General features: G+C 46.7%; 1 protein-coding gene across 2 annotated transcripts in view; it reads left to right on the top strand.

Moving 5' to 3' along the window:
* MCC (MCC regulator of WNT signaling pathway) overlaps nucleotides 1-23,282 on the top strand; it is a 398,823-nt gene that overhangs the window by 298,579 nt on the left and 76,962 nt on the right. For both annotated transcript variants that reach the window (XM_044917088.1, XM_021701419.2), the window contains 2 exons: nucleotides 3,312-3,454; nucleotides 12,581-12,723. In XM_044917088.1, the coding sequence (XP_044773023.1) occupies nucleotides 3,312-3,454; nucleotides 12,581-12,723 (286 nt within the window). The remainder of the gene's footprint in view (nucleotides 1-3,311; nucleotides 3,455-12,580; nucleotides 12,724-23,282) is intronic.

Here is a 23,282-nt window from a genome sequence, read left to right as displayed (position 1 = left end):
CCCCCCCCCCCCCCCCCCCCCCCCCCCGGATCTTACCTGTTAGGCAGCTCACAGCAGTCACCAGGGATGCCTGGAGTTGTCTTGGTGATTATCAGTAGATTGTGTGCCTTTTTCTTGCATGAATATTTGCACACCTTCATTTTTAAGTGAATTTTGCAGTTTCTGGTCTGCCTTGGTGGTGGTGGTGGGCTGTTGACATCTAAAGACTGAAGGAGGAACTATAAGTGGGGAATTAAAGGAGAGTGAGAGGGTCGTCTGGGTGGCTCAGTCAGTTAAGCATCTGCCTTCTGCTCGGGTTGTGATCCCAGGGTCCTGGGATTGAGCCCTGCATGGAGCCCTGTGTCCGGCTCAGAGCTCAGCGAGGAGTCTGCTTCTCCCTCTGCACCTTCCCCTGCTGGTGCTTGTTCACACATGCACTCTCTCTCTCTCTCTCAAATAAATAAAAATCTTAAAAAAAAAAAAAAAAAAAAGAAAGGAGGGGCGCCTGGGTGGCTCAGTTGTTAAGCGTCTGCCTTCGGCTCAGGTCATGATCCCAGGGTCCTGGGATCGAGCCCCACATGGGGCTCCCTGCTCGGCGGGAAGCCTGCTTCTCCCTCTCCCACTCCCCCTGCTTGTGTTCCCTCTCTCGCTGTGTCTCTCTCTGTCAAAATAAATAAATAAAATCTTTAAAAAAAGAGAGAGAGAAAGGAGAGTGAGAGTTGTTGACTTTGTAAAGGGAAGCATTTCACAGTGATTTTTTTTCTTATTAAAGATTTTGTCAGGGAGAGAGAGAGCACAAGCAGGGGGAGTGGCAGGCAGAGCGAAAAGCAGGTTCTGCGCTGAGCAGGGAGCCCGATGCAGGGCTCCATGTGGGACTCGATCCCAGGACCCTGGGATCACAGCCCAAGCGGAAGGCAGATGCTTAACTAACTGAGCCACCCAGGTGCCCCGTTTCACAGTGATTTGTAGCCCCAGAGAGCTGAATATCAAAACCAAAGAGGAGGAGCCTGCAAGATGGCAGTGCAGTAGGAATCATGGCATAAACGAGATCCAGGTCAGGCTGGGCATTATCTTTTTTTTTCTTTTTTAAGATTTTATTTATTTATTTGAGAGAGAGAGAGAGAGAAACAGCATGAGAGGGGAGAGGGTCAGAGGGAGAAGCAGGCTCCCCGCTGAGCCGGGAGCCCGATGCGGGACTCGATCCCAGGACTCCGGGACCATGACCTGAGCCGAAGGCAGTCGCTTAACCAACTGAGCCACCCAGGCGCCAGGCTGGGCATTATCTTGTAATTATTTTAAGATCTAAAACTGGTGGTCTTCATAAGAATGCTAGCTACACTGACGCATATGCACATCTATACACACGTACACAATGTGAAGGTGGGAATAAAGACTAATAACAAAAGCTCATAGACATTTTGCAGGGATGGAGAGAAACAGTTTTCTGCTGTATGTTCCAGAGGAATATGAACCTTTTTCATTTATTGACACATACTGTCTGTGACACACTGTCATTTTGTGGACTTCTGTTGTTCCTTGTAAAATATGATGGATCGTGGATGAAAAGGCATAACTTCATGGAAAGAGTATTTGTGGCCTGTTAGGGTTTTGATCTGTTTAGGAAAGCCTCCCTGTAGATGTGACTTTCACTCACCCTTGATCCTTGCCTCCGTTTCCATGTACTCCCCATCTGTCGGACCTTGAGTGGAGGTTATTTGATGTTGCAGTTTGTCCCTGAGAACAGAAGTTCACATCACTGTTTCTCTGAAAGCAGCTGTCTCACGAAGTTCTGTGATACAGCCCCCACAACCTTGTTGCCTCCAGTCTTGTTCCCAGAGCTCCCAGCAGCCCCCAGGAAGTTACCACGTTAATACTGACCAAGGTGGTTTGTAGCTGTGGTCTCTGCCGTGATATATACCACCATATTTAGCAGACTTACGTGCTGCGTACTTCTGTCTCAGTGTGGCGCTGGGCTTAGTGTGTTGTGCTTATCTTTGAAGGCAGTCGTCCCTGCCCAGTAGCTTCTGGGTTACGCCATGGGAAGCAACAGATTTAGGGAAGGAGGAGGACATTGGACGTGGTGGGTGAGAAGTCTTACCCTTGCCTGTCTGCCACCGGCCCTGAAAGTGCAGAGCTAGCAAGTACATATGGCTCTTGGCATTAGGAAAACCTCGCTGAAATGAAATTAAAATTCCTCTGCTGGACAGGAAATTAATCAGGGCTGAATGCAGTAGACAGGGACAGAAGCTGGATTCCTTGTTCCATCACTGATGAGTGTTTTATTGTTATGCAAATGAGATTAAATGCACTGTGACTGGTGGGGCATTGAGGAGGGGGCAGAGAAGTGTAGGAGATGAACAGGTTCCTTAGGATTTGAACTCTAGCTACAAAAATGTTTTTAGAGCATTTGCTGCCTCTTAGACCATCAAATGCTGAGTAAGGGAAGCACCTCAGCTTTTTCTGTCATTGTTTCTGCAAAGCAGTCTTCTTGACAGTGTGATATATTGCCACTGATTCATTCCATAACGCTACTAGATCGCCCACTGTGAAGCAAGCCGCCGTTTGCCAGGTGTTAGGGCTAAATCATGAAAACGCCTAGTTCTTGCCTTCCCAGAGTTCATAGTCTGGTAGAAAAGGATATTGGAAAGAATGAAGTCTACAGATGACCAGCCAGATAAGAAATGTTGTCATACCACTTAGGATTATTTGGTTGAATAGTGGCTGAAACATACCCTGGCAATGTCAAAAAAAAAAAAGGGAATGAATTAAAACTAAAGAAATTAATTTTCATTAAAAAAAATTAAAAAAACAAAAAAGGAATGAGTTGGTATAAGGAAAACTGAACAGCCATAAGGGAACCTGGGAGGGAAGCTCTGGGATATAGGTGTCGGGAACTAAGGGACAATCTTTTCAGGCCCCTCAGTCAAGTGAGTGAACTCCATGCAGTCTTAAGTCCATTCACTCAAGATTCACATCCCCAAAAGAAGGTATCTGATGGATCCAGCTCCGGCACTTGCCTACTTCTTGGCGAGGGAAAAGCAAGAGACTTGGATAATGCCACAAAGATTGTGAGCAATGGTAGAGGGACTTTCCTCAAAGACAGAATGAATGCTACAAAGGCAAAGACTTTGTCCACGGGGGCGGCGGGGGTGGGTGCATTATAAAATTCAGCTGCTGTTGTGGCTTCTGGGATTCCTGGCCAATGTGCGGGCCTGTGTTTATTGGGAGCATGCTCAACATTGAGGTTGTGGTTTGAGACCATAAAATTGAGCATCACTCACTGATAGGTGCATCTACTCACTGGCACTTCTGTCTTGTTCTCTTGATCCCAGTGTGAGCAGTCCCACCTCATGAGAGAACATGAGGATGTCCAGGAGCGGACAACGCTTCGGTACGAGGAGCGCATCACGGAACTCCACAGCATCATTGCTGAGCTCAATAAGAAGATAGACCGTTTGCAAGGCACCACCATCAGGTAGTGAGCTCCCAGCTGCGGCTTTCTCTCTGCCCCTCTGGGTTCTAACCTGGCTCTTGGAGTTGAAGTCGTCCCGATGAATAATAATGATGTTTTATTTGCAGCTAAGACTTTTACAGTTGATAACCACTTTCTCTTTACCTTGTTAACCATGCCCTTTCCCCTCCACTATTCTGTTCTCATCTTGATCGTCTCGAGGGCTCCCCTGGAAAGTAGCCAGGGTGGGAGTTGTAATCCTCAGTTTACTGATAAGAGCGTCGAATCAGAAATGGGTGAAATGATTGATTAGCGAGTTCTGAAGGGCGCCCCTCCATCTCCCTCCCAGGATCCCTACCACCTCTCGAATACCCCAGGTCTGCTCTCGATGTGCAAACTGTGTGTCTGTCTCCCTTGGGAATTTTGAGAGATCTATGAATGTGGCTTAGGACTAAGCAGTACGTCTGCTTCTAGATAATCTAGCGTCTTGAGCTCACCTGAAGTTGATTTACCAACATTGATGTGGCCTCTTACAAACTCCTAGGGTAGGGAACAAGATTGGATACATCATTTTACTGGCAAAAAGGCTGGGCCTTAAAAATATTAGGGAATTACTTTGAAGTTCTAGTTAGCGGAGAATAGAGGTGGAGTTAGAACCTGAAGTCTCTCTGCTTTTACTTAATATTCTTTCCATGAAAGTGACTCTTGGGGGTCCTGCCTTCCTCATCAATCAGTTAACCCCTAAGGCTCCTGCATGCAGCCCTTAATTGGCGTATCTGCCTTGCTGTTCAGAGGAGGGGTTCTCTTTGAGTGACTTAGCCAAGGATAACTTTTATCTTCCTGCCTGTCCTCGCGGAACCGCCCTGAGGAAAGCAAATGGTTGTCACCTACCTTTATGGAGAAAGAGGGCTTTGTTCACTGAATGTTTGTCCAAGCGGCAATCAGGGCAGTTGTAGAAGCAACTACTTTAAACTCTCCCTCTAGAAGTCCCAGGTTAGAAGAAACTTCGGGGACATTTTGTTCCAAGTCTGAGAGAGTAATGACAGGGTTATTTGATGAGGGAACTGATGGGCCTCTGGTTTTCTGGGCAAAATCGTGGAAACTTTGCACTAAACTGGAGCCACACAGTAAATTCCATATTCCAATTTAGAACCTCAGGGCCTTGAAATTGTATCCCGGTCTTGAGAGTGATTGTAGGTTAGAAACGCATGAGCAGAGAAAAATTTTCAGACCAAAGAAATGATTATAGCAGATTTAAAGGAGGCTGACAGAGTACATTGGCAAATTTGTAATTTCCATTAAAACATGTTGCACTTTTAAACACTTGAGAAGGTGAGGCAAATGGGCTCAGTGAGTTGTGGAAAAAAAGCATCACACATCACCTGGAAAACTCAGTTGCAGGGTGTTTAAATTGAATGTAACGGCCAAACTGCTTCGTGTTAAAATACAGTGAGCTTCTTGACCATAAACATTTATTGGTGCCTTTTATTTAAAGGGAGATGGCATCTGTGCAGATGTCACATTAAATTCTTCCAGTTTTCATTATGTAAATGAGCTGGCCCCTCCTTAAGGGGACTCCCTGCAGGCCATGCGGACATGTGGGCCAGGAGGACAAGGCTCTTCTGGTCCCCTGACCTCCTCGGCTAAGGCATGTCTCCTGCCCCCAGCACTCCAGGAAATGGGTTTGCCCTCAGGTCCTGAGATGCTTGCTAGACTGAGTGCGGTGGGAGCCAGACACCTTGGAGAAACTCCAACTGCCCTCGCAGATCCAGGGTGTAGAGAATGGATTGTCACACCACTCAGGTACAATGCTGGTACTTATAGATTTTCTTGTCATTTTAGTTTGGGCCTGAGTTAGGAATTTGCTGGAAGTGCTGAAAAATAATGGTAAGGAAATAGTTTATGTAAGCTATGATACATCCATACGTAAGCAATACTAAATTGCTTAAGTAAAAACAAAAATAATCTCATAGTTGTAAACTTTCATCTCAAGTCACAGTCAGAACGGGGACCTTCTGTGGCCACCCTAGAAGACACTCTCCCATCACCTGTAGCCACAGGGCTGACGCAGCCAAGAATCAGACACTGCAGGTGGCCGAATTCCAATGTAAGCTGAATTCACAGCCATACCAGATCTCTTAGGTAAAAATGAAACATTGATAGGAAAAGAAGAAATGGTGAGAATTTGAATCGAAACCCTTGGGTAGGTTTCCACAAATCAGAATACCTAGAGCCTACAAACTCCCGTAAACTCCCATCCTACAGAAGCACTCCCCCTCCCTGACTGATAAAGCTAGTCTTACTTTGCTTGGAGACTCTGTAGCAATCTGATCCCAAGTAGGGGGTACCAGCTATACACACTTAGGACCAAGTCCCTCAGGAATAAAGATTGCTAATTATTTCACTCAGTGAAGAGCTCTAACCAACCAAGGTGCTGGCCAAACACAAAGAAAATAGGGATTTCCTAGTGGAAGAAGAAGATTAGAAACATCAACCTTAGCCTTATGGCCAGTTGCAGAAAGGATGGCTAGACTGTGCATATTTCGGTGCTTATTTGTGTATACAATTTCTTTTTTATCTTCTTAATTTCTCCTATTATACAAGGTGAGCTGGTATTGGTGAAACTTATCTAATGATTAGGTTAGATGATATCTAGGAGGATTTGCCACTGACCTAGAAGAGAAGTGGTTACCTGACAATGGATACAATAACTGATGGGACTTAGGGTCTCCCACTTCGGTGAGAAGGTGAATCATTCACATTTGAATGAGGGATGGTTACAGAAGCTTGGTGTCACTGCTATTGTAACTTGGAAGTTTCAGGGTGTATGAGAGGCTGTGTGTGGTTGTCGAGTAGCCAAAGAGGGTGGCCTGTGACATGTTATCTAGCACCTGGTACCATTCCCACCCCTTCTCTCTACTCTCCCCAGAATCAGAGGGTGGACCTTTGGGACTGCTTCCCAGATTGCCTTAATAGCTGGGTTCTGGAGACAGTTTTGGTTCTGCCAGTGAGGTGCCTTCAAATGGGTTTGGAAAGCAGAAGGGAGGTGGGAGCCATTGTTCCTCAGGCCATGATAGAAGCAGCTGACAGAGGCTTTCATGGGCATGAGGTCCTGCACCTCAGAGCCAGGAGCTGTGGGCAGGTGTGAAGGCAGTGGCAGTTTGCTGACCTTTGAGGGGTCCATGCCTGCGATGGCAAATCTGACAGCTCCTGGTGGCCTCCGCCCACACTTCTCCGGTCCTTCCAACAGTTATGCAAGTGTGGAACTGCCTAAATTAAATCTCTTCTACTTGAAACATCCAGTGTAGTTTATGTTCCTAACTGAACCCTGCCTAATGCATCCTAAATCCCATCTCCTAGGAATAAACACTGAACATTTTGTATATATGGCCTTCTAAAAAATTTTACTCATGAATATTTTAAATAAATTGGATCATACAGCAAACAGTGTTTTTGTAATATATGCTTTTCCACTTAACTGTATATTATGAGTGGCTTCTTTTAATGCTTATCTGACTTGGGGAGATTATATAATGGGATGGGGAAAGTGGAAAAATACATCAGTAGCTCACTTGAAATGGGGGGGGTGGATTTCGAAGCAAATTAAACATGAGCTCTTTTGTTTCCCAAAGAGATTCTTTTTTTTTTTTTAAAGATTTTATTTATTTATTTGAGAGAGAGAGCATGCACAAGTCAGGGGCGGGGGAGTGTAGAGGCAGAGGGAGAAACAGGCTTCCCCTTGAGCAGGGAGCTTGAGGCAGGACTCGATCCCAGGACCCTGGGATCATGACCTGAGCTGAAGGTATATGCTTAACTGACTGAACCCCCCAGGTGCCCCCGAGGAGATTATTTTCTTTGCCCCAAACCTACTCTCATAACATCATCCTTTCACTGCCAGCTCTCGTGAGTAGTCATGTTTTCTGCCTCATTTCCTGTTTGTTAGCCCATTGCTGTCTGGCTTCTGAGTGCAACAGTTTCCCGAAGCTCCTTTTGCTAAGGACTGAGTTATGTATCTGAAAATCAAAATTCATATGTGGAAGCCCTACCCCTGAATATGATGGCATTTTGGAGTTGGAGCCTTTGGGAGTTACTTCTGTTTCGTTGAGGTCTGAGGATAGGGACTGCATGGTAGGTGTAGTGAGCGCCCTTAGAAGAAGAGACACCAGAGGGCTTGCTCACGGGGTGCACTCCCCCTGCTGTGTGAGGACCCGGTGACAGGGCAGCCGTCTGTAAGCCAGGAAGAAGGCCCTTACCAGAAACTGACCATGCGGCCACCTTGATTTTGGACTTCAAACCAAAGCCTAGAACTAAGAGAAAATAAAATCCTGTTGCTTAAGCTAGCTCGTCTATAGCGTCTTGTTACAGCAGCAGCCTGAGTGAAGAGACTTTTTTTTAAATCACTAATGACTTCTTAACTGAAAAATCCAGGGACCTTTTCTTGTGTCTGGTCCTTTTCTGCAGGATTTGCTTCCAAATCTTCCTTCTTGGTGTGTTTTTCTTGAACTTCTAGGACCCTATATCTTCTGTCCCTGAGATTCACCTTCAGCCTTGGCTTTTACCCTAGGCTCTCCCCTCCCCTTTCACCTCGAAGGGCTACAACCCTGCAGCCCTGACCCCTCCCCTCTGAGTTACCTCCCTCTGCACTGGCAGTTCACCCTTCTGCTGCTTTGTCTGCAAAATGCTCATTGGCAACAAAGATAATATGCAAAGTCCCATCTACTCTAACGTAATCCAGTCTCTAAAATCTCATACCTGCACTATGAGCCTGACCTTTTCATTTGCCCAGTTATTCACCAAAAGATTCATGGATGAGTCTGTCTTCCTTTGTGCTAGATGGAAAAATAAGAGGAGGAATTACAGAAAGAATCAGGACTTACCACTGATTTCCTGCTTTAGAGCCTCTAAGAGAATTGAAAGGAATACATTTCCTCATTGTATCTAAAAAGCCTTTGTTCTTTAAAAGAATGATGGCATTTCAGGGCAAGTTTGCCTTTACTTGTCAGGAAGAACGTAGTTCAACAAAACTCCCACCAGGGTCAGGTAGGCTGGGTTAGCTGGACATAGTTGACTGACAGGTGCCAAGGCAGGTAGACATCCATCTGGATCTTGTTCACCCATCAATCCAGTGACAAGGCATGAATGTGCACACCAAAATAGAATAGGCATGGGGATTGCTAAATAAGTAATATTCGTATCAAATATTACTGATTCCATGGTACTTCAGCTTCAGGTCTGGAAATTGGGAAAAGAATTAGCCTTTCATTGACTCTTCCCTTTTCAGATAAGATCATTTCACGCCTAGTCAATAATGAAAAGGAATCTTTAAAAATCATCGTCAGCAACAACAACCAAATCTTCTCCTTAGATCACCATATTTGACTGCTGTTTCATTGGTCCTAAATTTAGGAAAGAGGCTGCACTGCTCACTAGTTGTAGAATCTTGGGTAAATCACTAGCCTCTTGAAGCTTCAGTCATCTTACTTGTAAATAAAAGGTATTGATCCCGGCTTTGACGAACCCTAAGATCTCTGCTGGTCAGCCACTGCTAGTTACGTAGGTTGTGGGTACAACCTAATGCCGCGTCCTTGGGAGCATTTTTCTTTTGTTGTTTAAGCTTGTAGCAAGCACTAATCATTGCCACTCTAAGAGCAACTTGGAAGCACTTCACAAATGCTTCTAGGTGAACGAAATAAGGTACATTTAGAATCCTGTGAGATGATTCTTTATCTTCCAAAGAGAAACACCTGAGCACTTTGTAATTCCATAATTATGAAACCACCACAATAGTGTATAATTACCAACATTTATCAGTCGATTAAGCTTCTGGGGTTTGTTTTGTTGTGGGTTTTTTTTGGCTTAAAATGATCACTTCTTGGAAATTTTCATGTTTTCTTCTCTCTCATCTCCAGCATTAGCAGCTGGTGTTATTTGGGGAGATCCTTTTTCCCCCAAAGGAATAAGTTTCATTTGCCAAGAGTTACTGTATACACAACAGAAAGAAGCAAGCAATAAAGTCACTTTGAGATGCTGATGCTGTGGTGGTAGCTAGACATCTTTACCAGCCAGGGGACTCCTACTGCACAGAGCAGCCCTGAAGACACACCTCATGTTCTTGCTTTTGTAAAACTGCTGGGACTTGTAAAGGCTTTTTGACTTCTTGTTCCATTGCTCTGGATGAACTGGTGCTCCCGAATAACACAGTAGAGAGAGAACCCCGAGCACCCATGTTCTACATACACTGCAATCACAGATTGACCGTCTGCTTACAAAAGGCCCTATGAGAATTGGCTTTTGTTCTTTCTCTGTCCCAGATTCCAGCCTCTTTTTAGGAATGATGCCAGTATTGCTGTTCAGGAGATGATAAGGATATGCAACTCTGTGAATTTTTTGACCAAAGTCAGTGGGTGAAACAAAAGGGTTGTACATACTTTAATATTTGGGTTCAGTTTAACCATTTTTTCTACCTCTTCCTTTGTGGTACAGAACCCTGCCTGATGTTGCAAGGTTGCTTTCTGCCTCTCACTATTATTGACTTGGTTTGCACGACTTGTTTGTACTATAATACTCACTATAATTACCATAAGGAGGAATCTTAACCAGGAATTGTGTGTGCTCAGCTCAGTGCTTCCCTTTGGGGTCAAGAACACAGACCTTAGGCACTTCCCCCCTGCTTCTTTTCTCTCTTTCCATAGGAGAGCTCGGCAACACTTACTTCTTCCCCTGAATTCCTAGACTTCATCATCTTATTTTTCTTTCTCCTGTCTAACTTTGCCTCCTTCAATACGGTAAGTTCTCCTTCTGATCAAAATGGCCCGAGTGCCCCACCAGCCTCATGGTTTCCATCGGGCACTCCATGTGGTTTCAGCAATACCAACCACTTATTCCTCTCCATTCTCGTCTCATTCACATTCAGAGGCACCTCTGAGCCTTTGCTTGTGCCCTTCCACCCTCGTGACCTACCTAAAATCTACTTGCCTGGGACTTCTCTGGAGCACTGCTCCATCGCGAAAGTCTTCCCTGGCTGCTACTCAGCTGCAGCCCCAGATGCTCCTCCTGTGTCCACACACAGCGTGCTACTTGGGTTAGAATTAGTTGTGAACACATTTGACTCCTGGAAGACAGCATCCAGCTGGTCTTTGCTTTCCTGTTCTTATTTTGGTGCTCGAATACATTGACTACGGATCCTTAGTTTGCATTTCATGACCCTGAAAGTCTTTTGCCTAAGATGACACTTCTAGTGTAGCGTGATTGTCCTTCAGACTGTGCTCTGACCTCAGTGAGGAGTGGCCCCTGCAATCGACAGGCTCCTTTTTCTAGCCCTTCCCTATTCACTGCTATATAAAGTTCATCCTAATAATCCCTAGAAGTAACTCCTTACAAAGCATGAGATTTGACAGGCCCTGTGTGTTTTGGAACCTGCCAAGCCAGGAGGGTTTAAGATGGCTATTAACGATTCTGCAAATGCCATTTATACCAGAGATACAGCAGCATTTATCTGGCTTTCTTGGCTGTAGAACAGTCTCAGCCAAGCTGAAGCTGATTACATTGGCCATGCAACAAAGGTAATTTATTCATCATACACAAAACCTCCCGTTAACTAAAATCAGATTTTTAAGTGCTGATTGAAAGGAGAGCTGATGTATCAGGGCACAATTACCCTCTAGACCAAAAAGGCTACTCTTAAGGTACTTCTTAATTGTTTTCATTCCTAAACCTAATTATTGTTAGCTTTGCAGTGTCTAATAATTAACTTATTCATAGAACATTAACCTATATTTTTTGCCTTCACCACTCCCATTCTAATTCATAATTTTCATGTCTGGGGGCTTAATATCTGTTAAAGTCTCCCCAGATTTCTGGACGGCTTTTATTAAAAACACCTTATAAAGCAGGGGCTCAGCTGAATTCCTTCCCTGGGAGGATGTTGATTTCTTGAGAGAACTAGGAACTCTGGAGAGTTCTTCACATTCTCTAATTTATAGATGTGTCTCCCCAGCTTAAAATGGCAGTTGCCTCTTCCCCAAGTTTCAGCGGTCACCCATTACCATCTTGGTCTACCCCAAACCCAAGGCTGTAGACTCTCTGCCCCACTGGTGTCCACAACTTCAAGTGAATGCCAAACCAAGAGGACTTCTCTTCCTGGCTTTCTACACAGACTTTCGTGGGCTTTGCAGCCTCAATTAAATCCCTGACAGTTTTCTCTTCTGGCTCACTTGCAAAATAAATGCTTCGCAGCGGGTTGATTTTGCCCTCTCCATGTCTGTGTCCAGTGTGTGTGTAGTGATGGCGGTGGTGTGAGGAAGAGGTATGCATGTGCTTTGAAAGACATAATACAATTGTAAGCTTCCTTCACTTGACCATAGCTAGTTCAGGGACCAAAGGTTGAGGGATTGTGTAGGGCTGAGAAGGGGCGGTGTGTGTGTGTGTGCAGATGCGACATGGCAGCATTTAAGTGTTGACTTCCTGTTGCAAGTGCTGACTGATGGGAACAGACCACTGAGTGACGTGCACTCACCCACTGTGTCCGTTTTTCTCCTCTCCCCATCCTCTTTTCCTATCCCCTAACTCCACTGACTTGCTTTAGGGAAAGTAAGTGTGGTATTTACCAGATACATCTCTCAAAGCATCCAGGTTGATGTGCACAGGTAAGGTGCTGGTTTTCCGGTAGCTCCAGCCCCAAAACTTCCTTATATCCTCTTCCAAGGAGAAAGCCCTCCAGTGGGACCCTCCAGGTGATGGGATGTGACATTCCTGTGCACCAGACTCCTGCTTATTTTGCTCGCTGTAGCTTCAGTACTCAGACCAGCTCTCCGGTCTTGGGTTCTTTTTCACATCAGAATCTGAGGAGGTAAAGAAATCTAAATCTTAAAAGCAAAAAAGTTTCTAGTAGGCTGTTACATGGATCTCATTCAGTATATGGATATGTATGTGGACCCAGGACCCTTTCAGTTTCACACAGGAACCGTAGAGGTGACTGACTGTTCATTTGGCCTGAAAAGAGTCCTAGTCCATGTGGCTGAGGAGGGTGGGCAGGGGGAGTAGATCTGTCTGTTTTCTTTCTGAATGTCTTTCTTGTCCTTAGAAGTCATATTCTCTAGGAATTTGTCTTCTATCTCTGTCAGTGGTAGCTGACTCTTCTTTTTTTTTCAGGGAGGAAGATGAGTACTCAGAACTGCGATCAGAACTCAGCCAGAGTCAGCATGAGGTCAACGAAGACTCTCGAAGCATGGACCAAGACCAGACCTCTGTCTCCATCCCTGAAAACCAGTCCACCATGGTCACTGCTGACATGGGTGAGTCTGCCTGCCATTTCACGAAGCCAGAGTTTGGTTTCTGGATTGTAATGGGAATTTTAGAAATATGAGGCGGCCTGAATTAAAATTTAATTAGTCAGGGAGTTTGGTGAGTAGACGAAAGCACATCCATTTGAGTCCCTTACATGCTACTCTGTTGGAACTAAAGAGGTGAATGAGCTTTCTGCCCTGATGTTTGTGATTCGAACATAGATCACCTCTATTTGAAAATTCTGGAGATGGGGAACCAGCTGAAAAGGCTATTGTAGTATTCCAAGGTACAGTAAAAGCTGAGCTAAGATGGCAGGAATGGGGAGGATGGAATGGGTGACAACCCATTGTGGTGGAAGAACCAAAAGGTCTCAGTAACTGTTGGGTAAGAAGAAATCCAAAATGACTCTAACCTGTTGATCCTGAGTGGCTAAGAGAATGATCATAGTTTGTGGTAAGGATGTTTGAGAAATGAGTTGGGAAATAAATATATTACGTTTGAGGTTGTAGAGAAATGTCCACCTGGGAATACTTGGTTCGGTGTATTCTAAACTGCTGGTCATGACCTGTTAGTGGGTCTTGAGATTAAATGAAAAATCTTTCTTTTTTTTAAAGATTGTATTTATTTATTTGACAGAGAGAGACACGGAGAGAGAGGGAACACAGGCAGGGGGAGCGGGAGAGGGAGAAGCAGGCTCCCCGCCGAGCAGGGAGCCCGATGCGGGGCTCGATCCCAGGACCCTGGGATCATGACCCGAGTCGAAGGCAGACTCCCAACGACTGAGCCACCCAGACACCCCGAAAAATATTTTTTAAGTGAAATCAAATAGGAAAAAAAATAAAATGACAGTATGACTTCATGAAACTTACTTGTTGAGTTATGTGTGTGTGTGATAAGTTGCCGAATGAAATGTTTCTGCTGCGGGTTGCAGTCAACCCACAAAATGTTGCAAAACCACTGGTCTACTTGGAGATGCTTAACTGGATCTTTGGAGAGATAAGGGTTGAGGGTAAAGGCTTTGAAGTTATGAGGTAAGGAGATCTCTGTTGTCAAAAGGGTGTGGAGTCAGAAGACGGAGGAGCACCGTATCTTAAGAAATGTTCACATGTAGGGAAGATAGAAGAAGGACTACGAGAAGGAGGCGTAAACATAGTGTAACTTTCTTAGAACCCAAAATTTTATTGGGGGGAGAGTCTTGAATATAGTACACATTTATATTAATTATGAAAGTGCTGTAACATTAAGGAACATAGTACCATGAGAGTTTATCAAAGGAATTTTTTTTTTGAAGATTTTATTATTTATTTGACAGAGAGAGACACAGCGAGAGAGGGAACACAAGCAGGGGGAGTGGGAGAAGGAGAAGCAGGCTTCCTGCTGAGAGGGAGCCGGACGCGAGGCTCGATCCCAGGACTCTGGGATCATGACCTGAGCCGAAGGCAGACGCTTAACGACTGAGCCACCCAGGAGCCCCTCCTTTCTCTCTTTTTTTTTTTTTTAAGATTTTTATTTATTTGAGAGAGAGAGAGAGAGAGAGTGCATGGAATTTGATTCAGTTTAAGATTCTAGAAGAGCTTCTTCTAGGAAGTGACATTTGAGCCGAGAGCTGGAGAGTAAGTAGGAATTAACCAGTTAAAGGAGGAGATGCATTCAGGGGAGGGTGGGGGAGTGGATGCATTCAAGGAAATGAAAAGAGATCATGGAGGGCCCAGAGATGTGAGATGGAGGCTGGAGAGGTAGGCGGGAGCCATAGCATGCAGGATCTTGTAGACCGTATTAGAGAGTTTGACCATGAATCAAAGATGCACAAGAAACACTGAAAGATGTGAGTAGTGGGGGAAGGGGATGCAATGATCAGGTTTGCATTTTGAATCAATCATTCTGTAGTAAAGAGAATCAGTGGATCAAGAATGAATGGGGGAGGGGCGCCTGGGTGGCTCAGGCGTTAAGCATCTGACTTCCGCTCAGGTCATGATCCCAGGGTCCTGGGATCGAGCACCGCATCAGGCTCCCTGCTCCGCGGGAAGCCTGCTTCTCCTTCTCCCATTCCCCCTGCTTGTGTTCCTGCTCTCACTGTGTCTCTCTCTGTCAAATAAATAAATAAAATCTTTAAAAAAAAAAAAAAAAAAGAATGAATGGGGGAGGCCAGCTAGGAAACCATTGCTAAAGTCTCAGTGGGTATGATTCTTGCTAGGATGAGGGTGGTGGTAGTTAAGATCTAGAAAGATTTAATGTTGGCAAGATCTGCTGAAGGATTAGAAACGGAGGGGAAAAGGAAGTATGTATGCGGACATGTTCTCCAAGTGTCTGGATCGCACGATGGGTGGACGGCACTGCCGAGTCCCAACATGGGAGCACAGGAAAAAGGACCAGGTGGTTTTGCGTCGAGTTTTGTTTTGTTTTGTTTTACTTGAAGGAAGTGGGAGTGCAGGGTGGAGCGCCTGTGTTTTGTTTGGGCGTAAGTTTGAGGTGTCTTGAGGTGTCTGGGTGGAGATGCTTCTGAAGGCAGCAGGTATTGATGAGAAGCCAAGAGGAGAGGTCTAGGCTGAAGAAAAGCAGTTAGGAGACACTGAGTTATGTTCAGTTACCAAAGCAGTGGGAGGCCGTGGTAGAGCGAGGAGTGCAGAGAACCAGGGCCTAAGCCTTGGGGGCCACCAGCCAGGGAGGAGACCCGGCAGAGCTCCTGGCAAGGATGTGTCCCTCCTCATTTTAGTCTCGGTTTAAATGCACCTCCTTTGAAAGCATCTCATGGGCACTAGCCTGCAGCTTCCTGTGTTGACTCTGGCACTGCCCCATTTGTCTCCTTCTATTGAATTGAAATTTTAAATGATGTATTTCTAGCTCTTTGCTTGACTGACCATCCCACTAAACGCCACTGGGCAGAAGCATGTTTATCTACTAGCAGATCTCCAGAGCCCACCGCTGGGCCTGGTACATAGTGTGTGTTTGGAGATGTTTGCTGGGATGAACATGTGAAGCAGTCAGCGAGTCCATCAAGCAGTCGGCCGGCCAAAGCTGTAGGAGGAAAGGAGGAGAGCCATGTCTGGGAAGTCAGTGGGGACAGAGAAAGCTCTAAAAAGGAAGAGGTCAGTAGGATGGATGGGTGCTGAGGCTAGCAAAGTCATGGAGAGCTGTATACTGATACTGATGTGATCCCAACAGAAATGGAGTGAGGAATAGAGGCACCTCCTAGATCCTCGGGCTCTTGGCTTCAGGCTGACACTGCCTCTCTGAAATTCACCTGGACCCCTACCCTGGGCCTTGAGTTAAAACACACGCAACCTCCGGGGACCATCCCAGCTGTGGGTCCAAGTCCCATGTGCTGCTATACCAGCGCCGCAGTCTCTAACCCTAGTGGCCCGAGGCTTCTGGACTCTGCCCTCCAGCTTCGCGAGTGGGACAGGTGCAGACAGCCCAGAAGTTCCCATTCAAGCAAAGAGATAAGCCTATGCTGATCCCTCCATTCATGTCTCTGAATGTGTATTTTATGAAATAAGTGCCCCATGCTCCAGTAAAGTTTCTTAGTCAAGTAAGGTTGGGAAGTAGAGGGATAAACCTACTTCAGTGGGCTGGGCATCTTTGCTGTGGGACTTCTCAGAGCTCCTAACAGAGTGCTCAGTAGCTCAGGCTGTCTGCCTGTCCGTGCTGTGAGCTGGCTTCCTTTTCCCAAATGATGAATCTCAAATCCTTTCTTTCTCCTCTTCCCCATTATAAATATATGTTCATTATAGCCAGTGATAGTATCTCTGCCAACAAGACTAAGCTCCTGGAGGGAGGGGACCCCATCTGCCCAATGTCTGTGTGTGTTCTCTGCCCACAGAGGCGGCCTCGATTCACTTATTCAGCAACTCACTGGGTGCTGGGCGAGGGACTGGGGGTGTGAGACACAGGATCTGCCCTCAGATTGCTGTCCTCACATGCTCTCATCTTTCGCACCGAGAGTGATGTCTTGTCTCCTGACCACGGACTATCTGCCCCCACAGAACTGGGCGTCCCCCACCTTGGGCCATGCTAGCCTCCTCATACCTGACCAGCTTGTCTGTCCTCACTGTTCCCTCTTCCTGGAGTGTTCCTTCCCTGAGCCGACCCTCGGCTTCCTCCACCTGTCAGGGCCCGGGTGGAGCACTCTGGCCTTCCCTCACCCTCAACCTGAGATGAGAAGCAAAGAGGAGAGGTCTAGGCTGGAGAAAAGCAGTTAGGAAACACTGGGTTATGTGCAGTTACCAAAGCAGTGGGAGGCCGTGGTAGAGCGAGGAGTGCAGAGAACCAGGGCCTAAGCCTTGGGGGCCACCAGCCAGGGAGGAGACCCGGCAGAGCTCCTGGCAGGGAGGCCAGGCACTCTCCTCCCTTTCTGCTTCATTTCTCCTCACAGCACTTAGCTCTTCCTGGTGGTTCACTGTATGTGCCTTTCTCTTATCGTGTATTACTAGTTGTACTAGTCTCTCATGCGAGAATCTAGAATGCAGGCCCCACGAGGGCAGGGCTGTCAGCCCTCTTGCCTGCCATTTGTCACAGTACCCACACAGAGGAGGCACCCAGATACCAAGTAGCAGCGAATGCCATCTTGGAGCGCACACTTCTCCGGAGGATGCAGACAAGCCAACGGGGAATGACCCTCAGTGAGGTGAGGCCCACGACAGGAGGTGGACAGCGGGTCCTAGCCACACCCAGGGGCAGGAGCCTCAGCCAAGACCTCCCTGAGGTCGCATCTAGCAGAAAGCCGAGGAACAGATGGGAGTGAGGCAGGTGAAGAGCAGGGGCAGGAGGAGAGCACGGGAGGCCGGCAGCTGCCGGCTCTCTGGGGAATGCAGGCGCGGGGACAGCGAGGAGGAGGAGGGGCGCGTGACGGCTGCGGCAGAGCGCAGTCCCCGGGTGTGGTCACTGGGACTGGACTCTGCCTCTCCTTACTCCTTTGCCATTTTCCAATTAAACTGCTTCAATAGGGAAAAAAGCTTCCATATATAAACACCATTATAGGAAATCATTAAAAAGCGGCCATTTCATTATGGTTGCTATATTTGCAAGCCTGCATTAGCAACCCAAAGGTTTTCTTGAGCTGGATTTTATATGCAGAGTTTGCTGCGGTATATTTGCTGATCTTCATTTTAGATAGCAGGAGTTAGTCCCATCTATTCCCTTCCTCAGAAAGCACTCTGCTTTTGTTTGCAAGCCCCACCCATCAGAGCCAGCCTGCCCCTTCAGAAAGCTGGCTCCTGGGCACTGTCCTCAGGCCCTGGAGGAGGAGACCAACAATTTAGAAAGTGCTCTGACTTACCCGACCAGTCTCTGGAAGGAGGAAGGTCCCGGCAGTGTCACATTGCATCTGAAATGGTTCTGGCTCTGTTCAAACCTGGTCACACATTTTGGAAGATAAAGGTAATTAAATAGACAAAGACAAGGCAGGAATCGTAGCTTGGGACTTCTATTCCCTCAGTTTGGCAAAGAGCTCTAGTTGAGAGAGGCTGGCTATAATAGATAACCTGTTTCGCTCACGTACTTTGTGTTGAGCATTTACATGCATCCTCATGTGTAATCCTCAGCCTTGAGAGGAGGCCCTGTAAAACTCATCTGTAAAATTGGGCTAACAGAGTTCAGAGGGGGTGGGTCACTTGTGCAAGGCCGCACAGCTAATGGGTTCTCGCTGCTCTTGGTGCCCATGTATCTGTGGATGGCTTCACCCTTACTCCAACGTGCCCACGGTGAGCGTGCCCCGCTGCCCGCAGTCCTCTGAGGTCTCTAGTGCGGGTGGGGCTTGAGGGAGCAGCTGTGGCATCACGGCACCTGGCTTAATAGCAGAGTGTTGTTGTTAATCGAGATTTTGCAGACCTCCATCTTAGAAAACAACACTTTGAGGCCAAATGATTCTGGGTGTTGCTGTAGAGCAAAACACAGATGTGTGTGCATGGGCTCATTGCAGCACACACGTTAGTGCGTGTGCGGTGTGCTCCCTGGCGGGCTGCTTCCCAGCTCTGTTCGTGGGATGGCAGAGCTCACCTGGAGCAAAATCCTTGGTCCGATGGACCTTTGCACAGCCTGTGTTGGGTTCGACTCCTTACTCTGAGCTCTCTTCTGGTTTTAGGTGAGAAATTCTTATTTTTCTGGAATCTAGCAATGCTCAACTATTATCCCCTTAGGGATGAAAGGAAGCATATGATACCTTGTTTGCTGGTGGGATCATTTCGATAGAGATTTCCTCCTTATGAGTAGTTTTTGGAGGACAACCAAGGAGGAATTTACACATGAAACCTGGCTCTTTGGCACGGCTGTGATTATGAAATATGTTTAACGTTAAAGCCAGATTTTCCTGGCTCCATGGCCACTGAGGCTTAATGGCTTCAGGAAAAATGTTCCAGAGTGTCAGGCAGCCACTCCCAGTGAGGAGAAGGGGGATCGGGCAGGGAGAGGCAGCCCTGCCTCCTCCAAAAAAACGATTTCTGCAGGGTTGGGAGAGAAGTGGTTACAAAGGCAAAGGAGCCTGTCTGGAGAAAATGTGCATTTTGTTAGGAGTGAGGGGACTAGATAGCCAGTTATTCTCCAGCAAAGAATTTTTAAAAGACAATCAGGTTATTTGTAACCTGATTCTGGAACTTTGAGGAACTAGTCCATAGGTTGGAAAGGTTAGATGGGGCTGAAAACAGCACCTTGAGTAGTTGATGGAATAGGCTGAGCCCTTTGTTGCCCTTTTTTCCCGTCGCCTTACTTTAATTGGGCAGCTTAATTTCTTCCAAGAGGTTCACAGTGTTGGGCATCCCTGAGAACCAAGCCCAGAGGAGAACTTTGAAGTTTTGAACATGGACTCACCGGAGGACTCTTTGGGATGGCTGTGTGCTTTCTCTTTGGGATCTGAGCCTGCTCAAACAAGACCTGTCTGTGAACGTCAGCAAGGCAGAGTGACTGAGGAGTCCATCTAAAATCATTCTGGAACTTTCCTTAGAGTAATCAAGCTTAAAGGCAGGAAAGCTCACTGCCACTTCAGTTTGTGTTACTTTGGAATATTTCCCTCAAATTGTACTCAATAATTTTTTTTCAGCCCCTCAAAGACACTTGGGGTATAAGATGCAAATGGCAAGGCTTTGACCCACCACATTTGTTTAAAATGAGTTCCCATCAATGTGGGGATTCAGGAACTCCTTTTATAATGTAAGTAGTCTAGATTTTCTAAACAGACTATGTCCCTTCAGGTTAGATTGGAGTTTTTGGTGATTTGAAACTCATGACATAAAGCCACATTATAAAGAAGTGTTGCATCCAAGACCAGCCCGTGAAAGCCTGTTTTCATCTGTAATGGGAGTGAAGTATGGGACCTCCCTAATGCTACTACCACCCCAACGATTGTTCTGGGGGACAGGATTGTGTCGACCACATTTGGCTGTTAGGGGCACATCTGCCCCCTTCTTCGGGAAGTTCTCCCATCCCTGCCACAGCGAGAGCCCCGGGGTCTGGGACAGGTACCTACAGCCTACTCTGCATTTGTCACTGTTTGCTCTCGAGGGCTTAAGACAAGGGCTGGTCTGAAAAGGGCCCTTGAGCTGAGATGGGAGACCAGGCACGGAGGAAGGGCCCTTTGGACCAGAGGTTAGTGAGCTTGGGGGAGAACTGTCAGAGGTGATGTTGTAGAGACACAGACTGCATGAAAACTGCAAACTGACAATAGCAAAAACAAAAACAAATTCAGGCTGCTAAGATTTGGCTGAAATGGAAGTCCTGAAAATACAGCTTTGTTTTCTTCAGGGAAAAGAAACCCATCACTCCTGGCGAAGTTAGGACCCGGCCAGGGTAGTGGCTGGTGGCTACCCCCCTGATCCGTGCCTGTGGCTTTGGGGGGGACTTGGGTGTGGCAATGACACTTTTTCAGGAGAGCATTTTGGTTCCCGTGGCTGCACTGAGAAATGGATCATCATAGGGGTCCCACGTCACATCTTGCCTCAGTGTACCCACGCTCTGTCAGGCCTCCTGGCCTTGAATGGTAAGGTATTTCTTTCCCCTCCACTTTTTATTTGAAAAACTTCAAACTTACATAAATGGTAGAATGAACCCCAGTAAACCCTTTGCCTAGACTGACTAGTCATTAACGTTATGCCACATTTGATTTTGCACACACGCGGAAATATTTTTCCGGAGCTATTTGAAAGTAAGTTGCAGACCTCATGATGCTTCACCCTAAATATATCAGCACAGACCTCTTAAGAACGGGGAACGTCTCTTTTTTAACCACAGCACTTTTATCATACCCGAGAATTTTAACCCAGATGGAACGTTATATATAGTCCATATTCCAATTTCCTCCAAATGTACCATTCATGTCTTTTGTTGCTTTTGTTTAATCCAGGATCCAGTCAAGGCTCACGCATTATATTTAGTTACCACGTCTCTTTATGTTCCTTTCATCTAGAACAGGTTCGTTCCCCCACCTTTCCTGTCCTTCATGACATTGACATTTCTGAAGAGGCCGGGTTTGTAGTGCCATAGAAGGTCCTCAGTCTGGATGGTCTGATTGTTTTCTTGGTATTAGATTTGAGGTTAGCATTTTTCGCAAGAATATACAGGGGCAATGATGGGCCCTCACGACTGTCGCCACAGGAAGTTCATGATAGCAGTTTGTCTGTGGTGCTGTCAATGGTGATGTTGAGGTGTTTTTGAGCTATAACAACATGGTTCCTCCGCATTCTCTTGCCTTCGGGAGATGCAGGCCCTGTGCATATTACGCTGGGTGCAACTGCCTGGGTACTGTCCTTCTCCTTTCTCACAGACCCGTCCATCTCCACCTTCTATTTCTCCATTTGTTGTGTTGCCTTGTTCTCGTTTTGCTTCTTCCGCCCTGCATGCAAGGAGGGAACTGCTTACACAGGAAAGCCACAACCCTCCTCGTCTCAGCCTTGGAGCCACAACAGGGGCTGGACTGTTAGGTCCCTAAGGACATCACCTCTGGCCTCTTAGCAGAACATCTAAATTGCTGCTGAAAGAATCTGTAGCTCTTTCCTCTACTTGACTTGCCTTACAAGGCGCACGATGGGTGGCCGTCGGAACAGAGATGGGGGGACATGTGCTGGTGGGGGTTACGGTTATGCCCTGAGCTGCTGCACTGCACAGGGAAGGCCTTTGGACTGTGCGCAGCAAGCCTACAGCTGCTTCTGTTCCTCAGACCGGCTCAGATTCACTGTGCCTAACAGCTCTAGCTTGAGTGGACACATCCACCTTGGGGATCCACCCAACGGAAAGCTCTCTGCCTTTTTAGCACGGTGTGTTCTGCCCCAAGATAGGTCTTAGATTTGATGATTCTTTAGCAGTGAGCAGATGAACAAAAACCGGATACTTATAAAAAGTTGATTTACAAAAAGTCTTTCTTTTACACGTTCAACTCAGGTAGTCTTTACTGAGCACGATCCACTGTTGTGAGCATCTGGGAACAAAGGACTAATAAACAGTCATTGGTCCCCAGGGCTGGGCTTAGTAGGGTCGATATGTCAGTTAATAAATAATTACAGGGAATGCGATGCCTCAAAGAGAGAAGTAAAGACAAGACTGTGGGTGGGTGGGGGATGGGCGAAATGTGTGAAGGGGAGTGGGAGCTACAGGCTTCCGGTTACCGGATGAGGGAGTCACAGGGATGAAAGGCACAGCAGAGGGAATATAGTCAGTGATGTCAAAATAGCGCTGTGTGACGATAGCAGCTACACCTGTGAGAATAGTGTAGTGTATAGACTTGTCCAATCACTGTGTTGTACACCTGAAACTAATATGACATTGTATGTCAACGATAGTACAATTTAAAAATTTTTAAGGAAAAAAAATTTTTTTAAAGACCGTAGGTGATCAGGGAAGGCTTCCAGAAAAGGGTATTTCGAGGCAAAGCTTGGAAAAGGAGCCCTTAGAAAGAGGAGAAGGAGAGGCTTCCAGACGAGGCAGACACATGGCCATTTATTCTGGACGGGAAGCCCCGGGAGTGTGTACTCTGGAGGCTGGGTCTGTGTTTTGGAGCAGATCCATTCTGGTACAGGTGCACAGCTCAGAATCAGGGAGACCAGGGGAGTGTTTCTAATGTCTCATGTTTTATTGGGGTTAGGGCTTTTATAGGGGGTTCAAAAAAAAAAACAAAACAAAGAACAGGCAGCCTCTGACACCTGGTTCGAAATGAGCCAACTCTGGCATAGTTTCTTGTATGCAACTCGGCGGATAGGCTGAGCTGATCCTGAGGGAGAGAGAAGAAAACCAGTGTATGTGTTTAACCAAGCCAGAACGCTGGTTAGGCTTAATTTTCGTAGCCGTGAATGCCCTCTGACCCTCTTTCCGGACTCTCCTAGTACTCGGGTCTTCCCTCAAACAGCAACGTAAAAACCTAAGCCTCTGGGGTCTCGTTAGAAAAGTTAACCTGAGCTGTCGTGTCTTCAGCTCCTCTCAGAAATGTAACTGGGAAAAGTCCTATTCAGAACTGACAGCCGAGGCGGGGCTGCAGACGGACGGGGCCCGGGGGGGCAGCGAGCGGTGGTGAGGGAAGCAGAGGAGCGCCGTGGCCATGCCGAGTCCGAAGGGGCCGGCTGCCGGCTGCTGCACACCTGGCAGTCATGTG

The sequence above is a fragment of the Neomonachus schauinslandi genome, chromosome 7, assembly GCF_002201575.2.
Source record: "Neomonachus schauinslandi chromosome 7, ASM220157v2, whole genome shotgun sequence".
Taxonomy (NCBI): Eukaryota; Metazoa; Chordata; class Mammalia; order Carnivora; family Phocidae; genus Neomonachus; species Neomonachus schauinslandi.
This window is presented reverse-complemented; position numbering and strand designations above follow the sequence as displayed.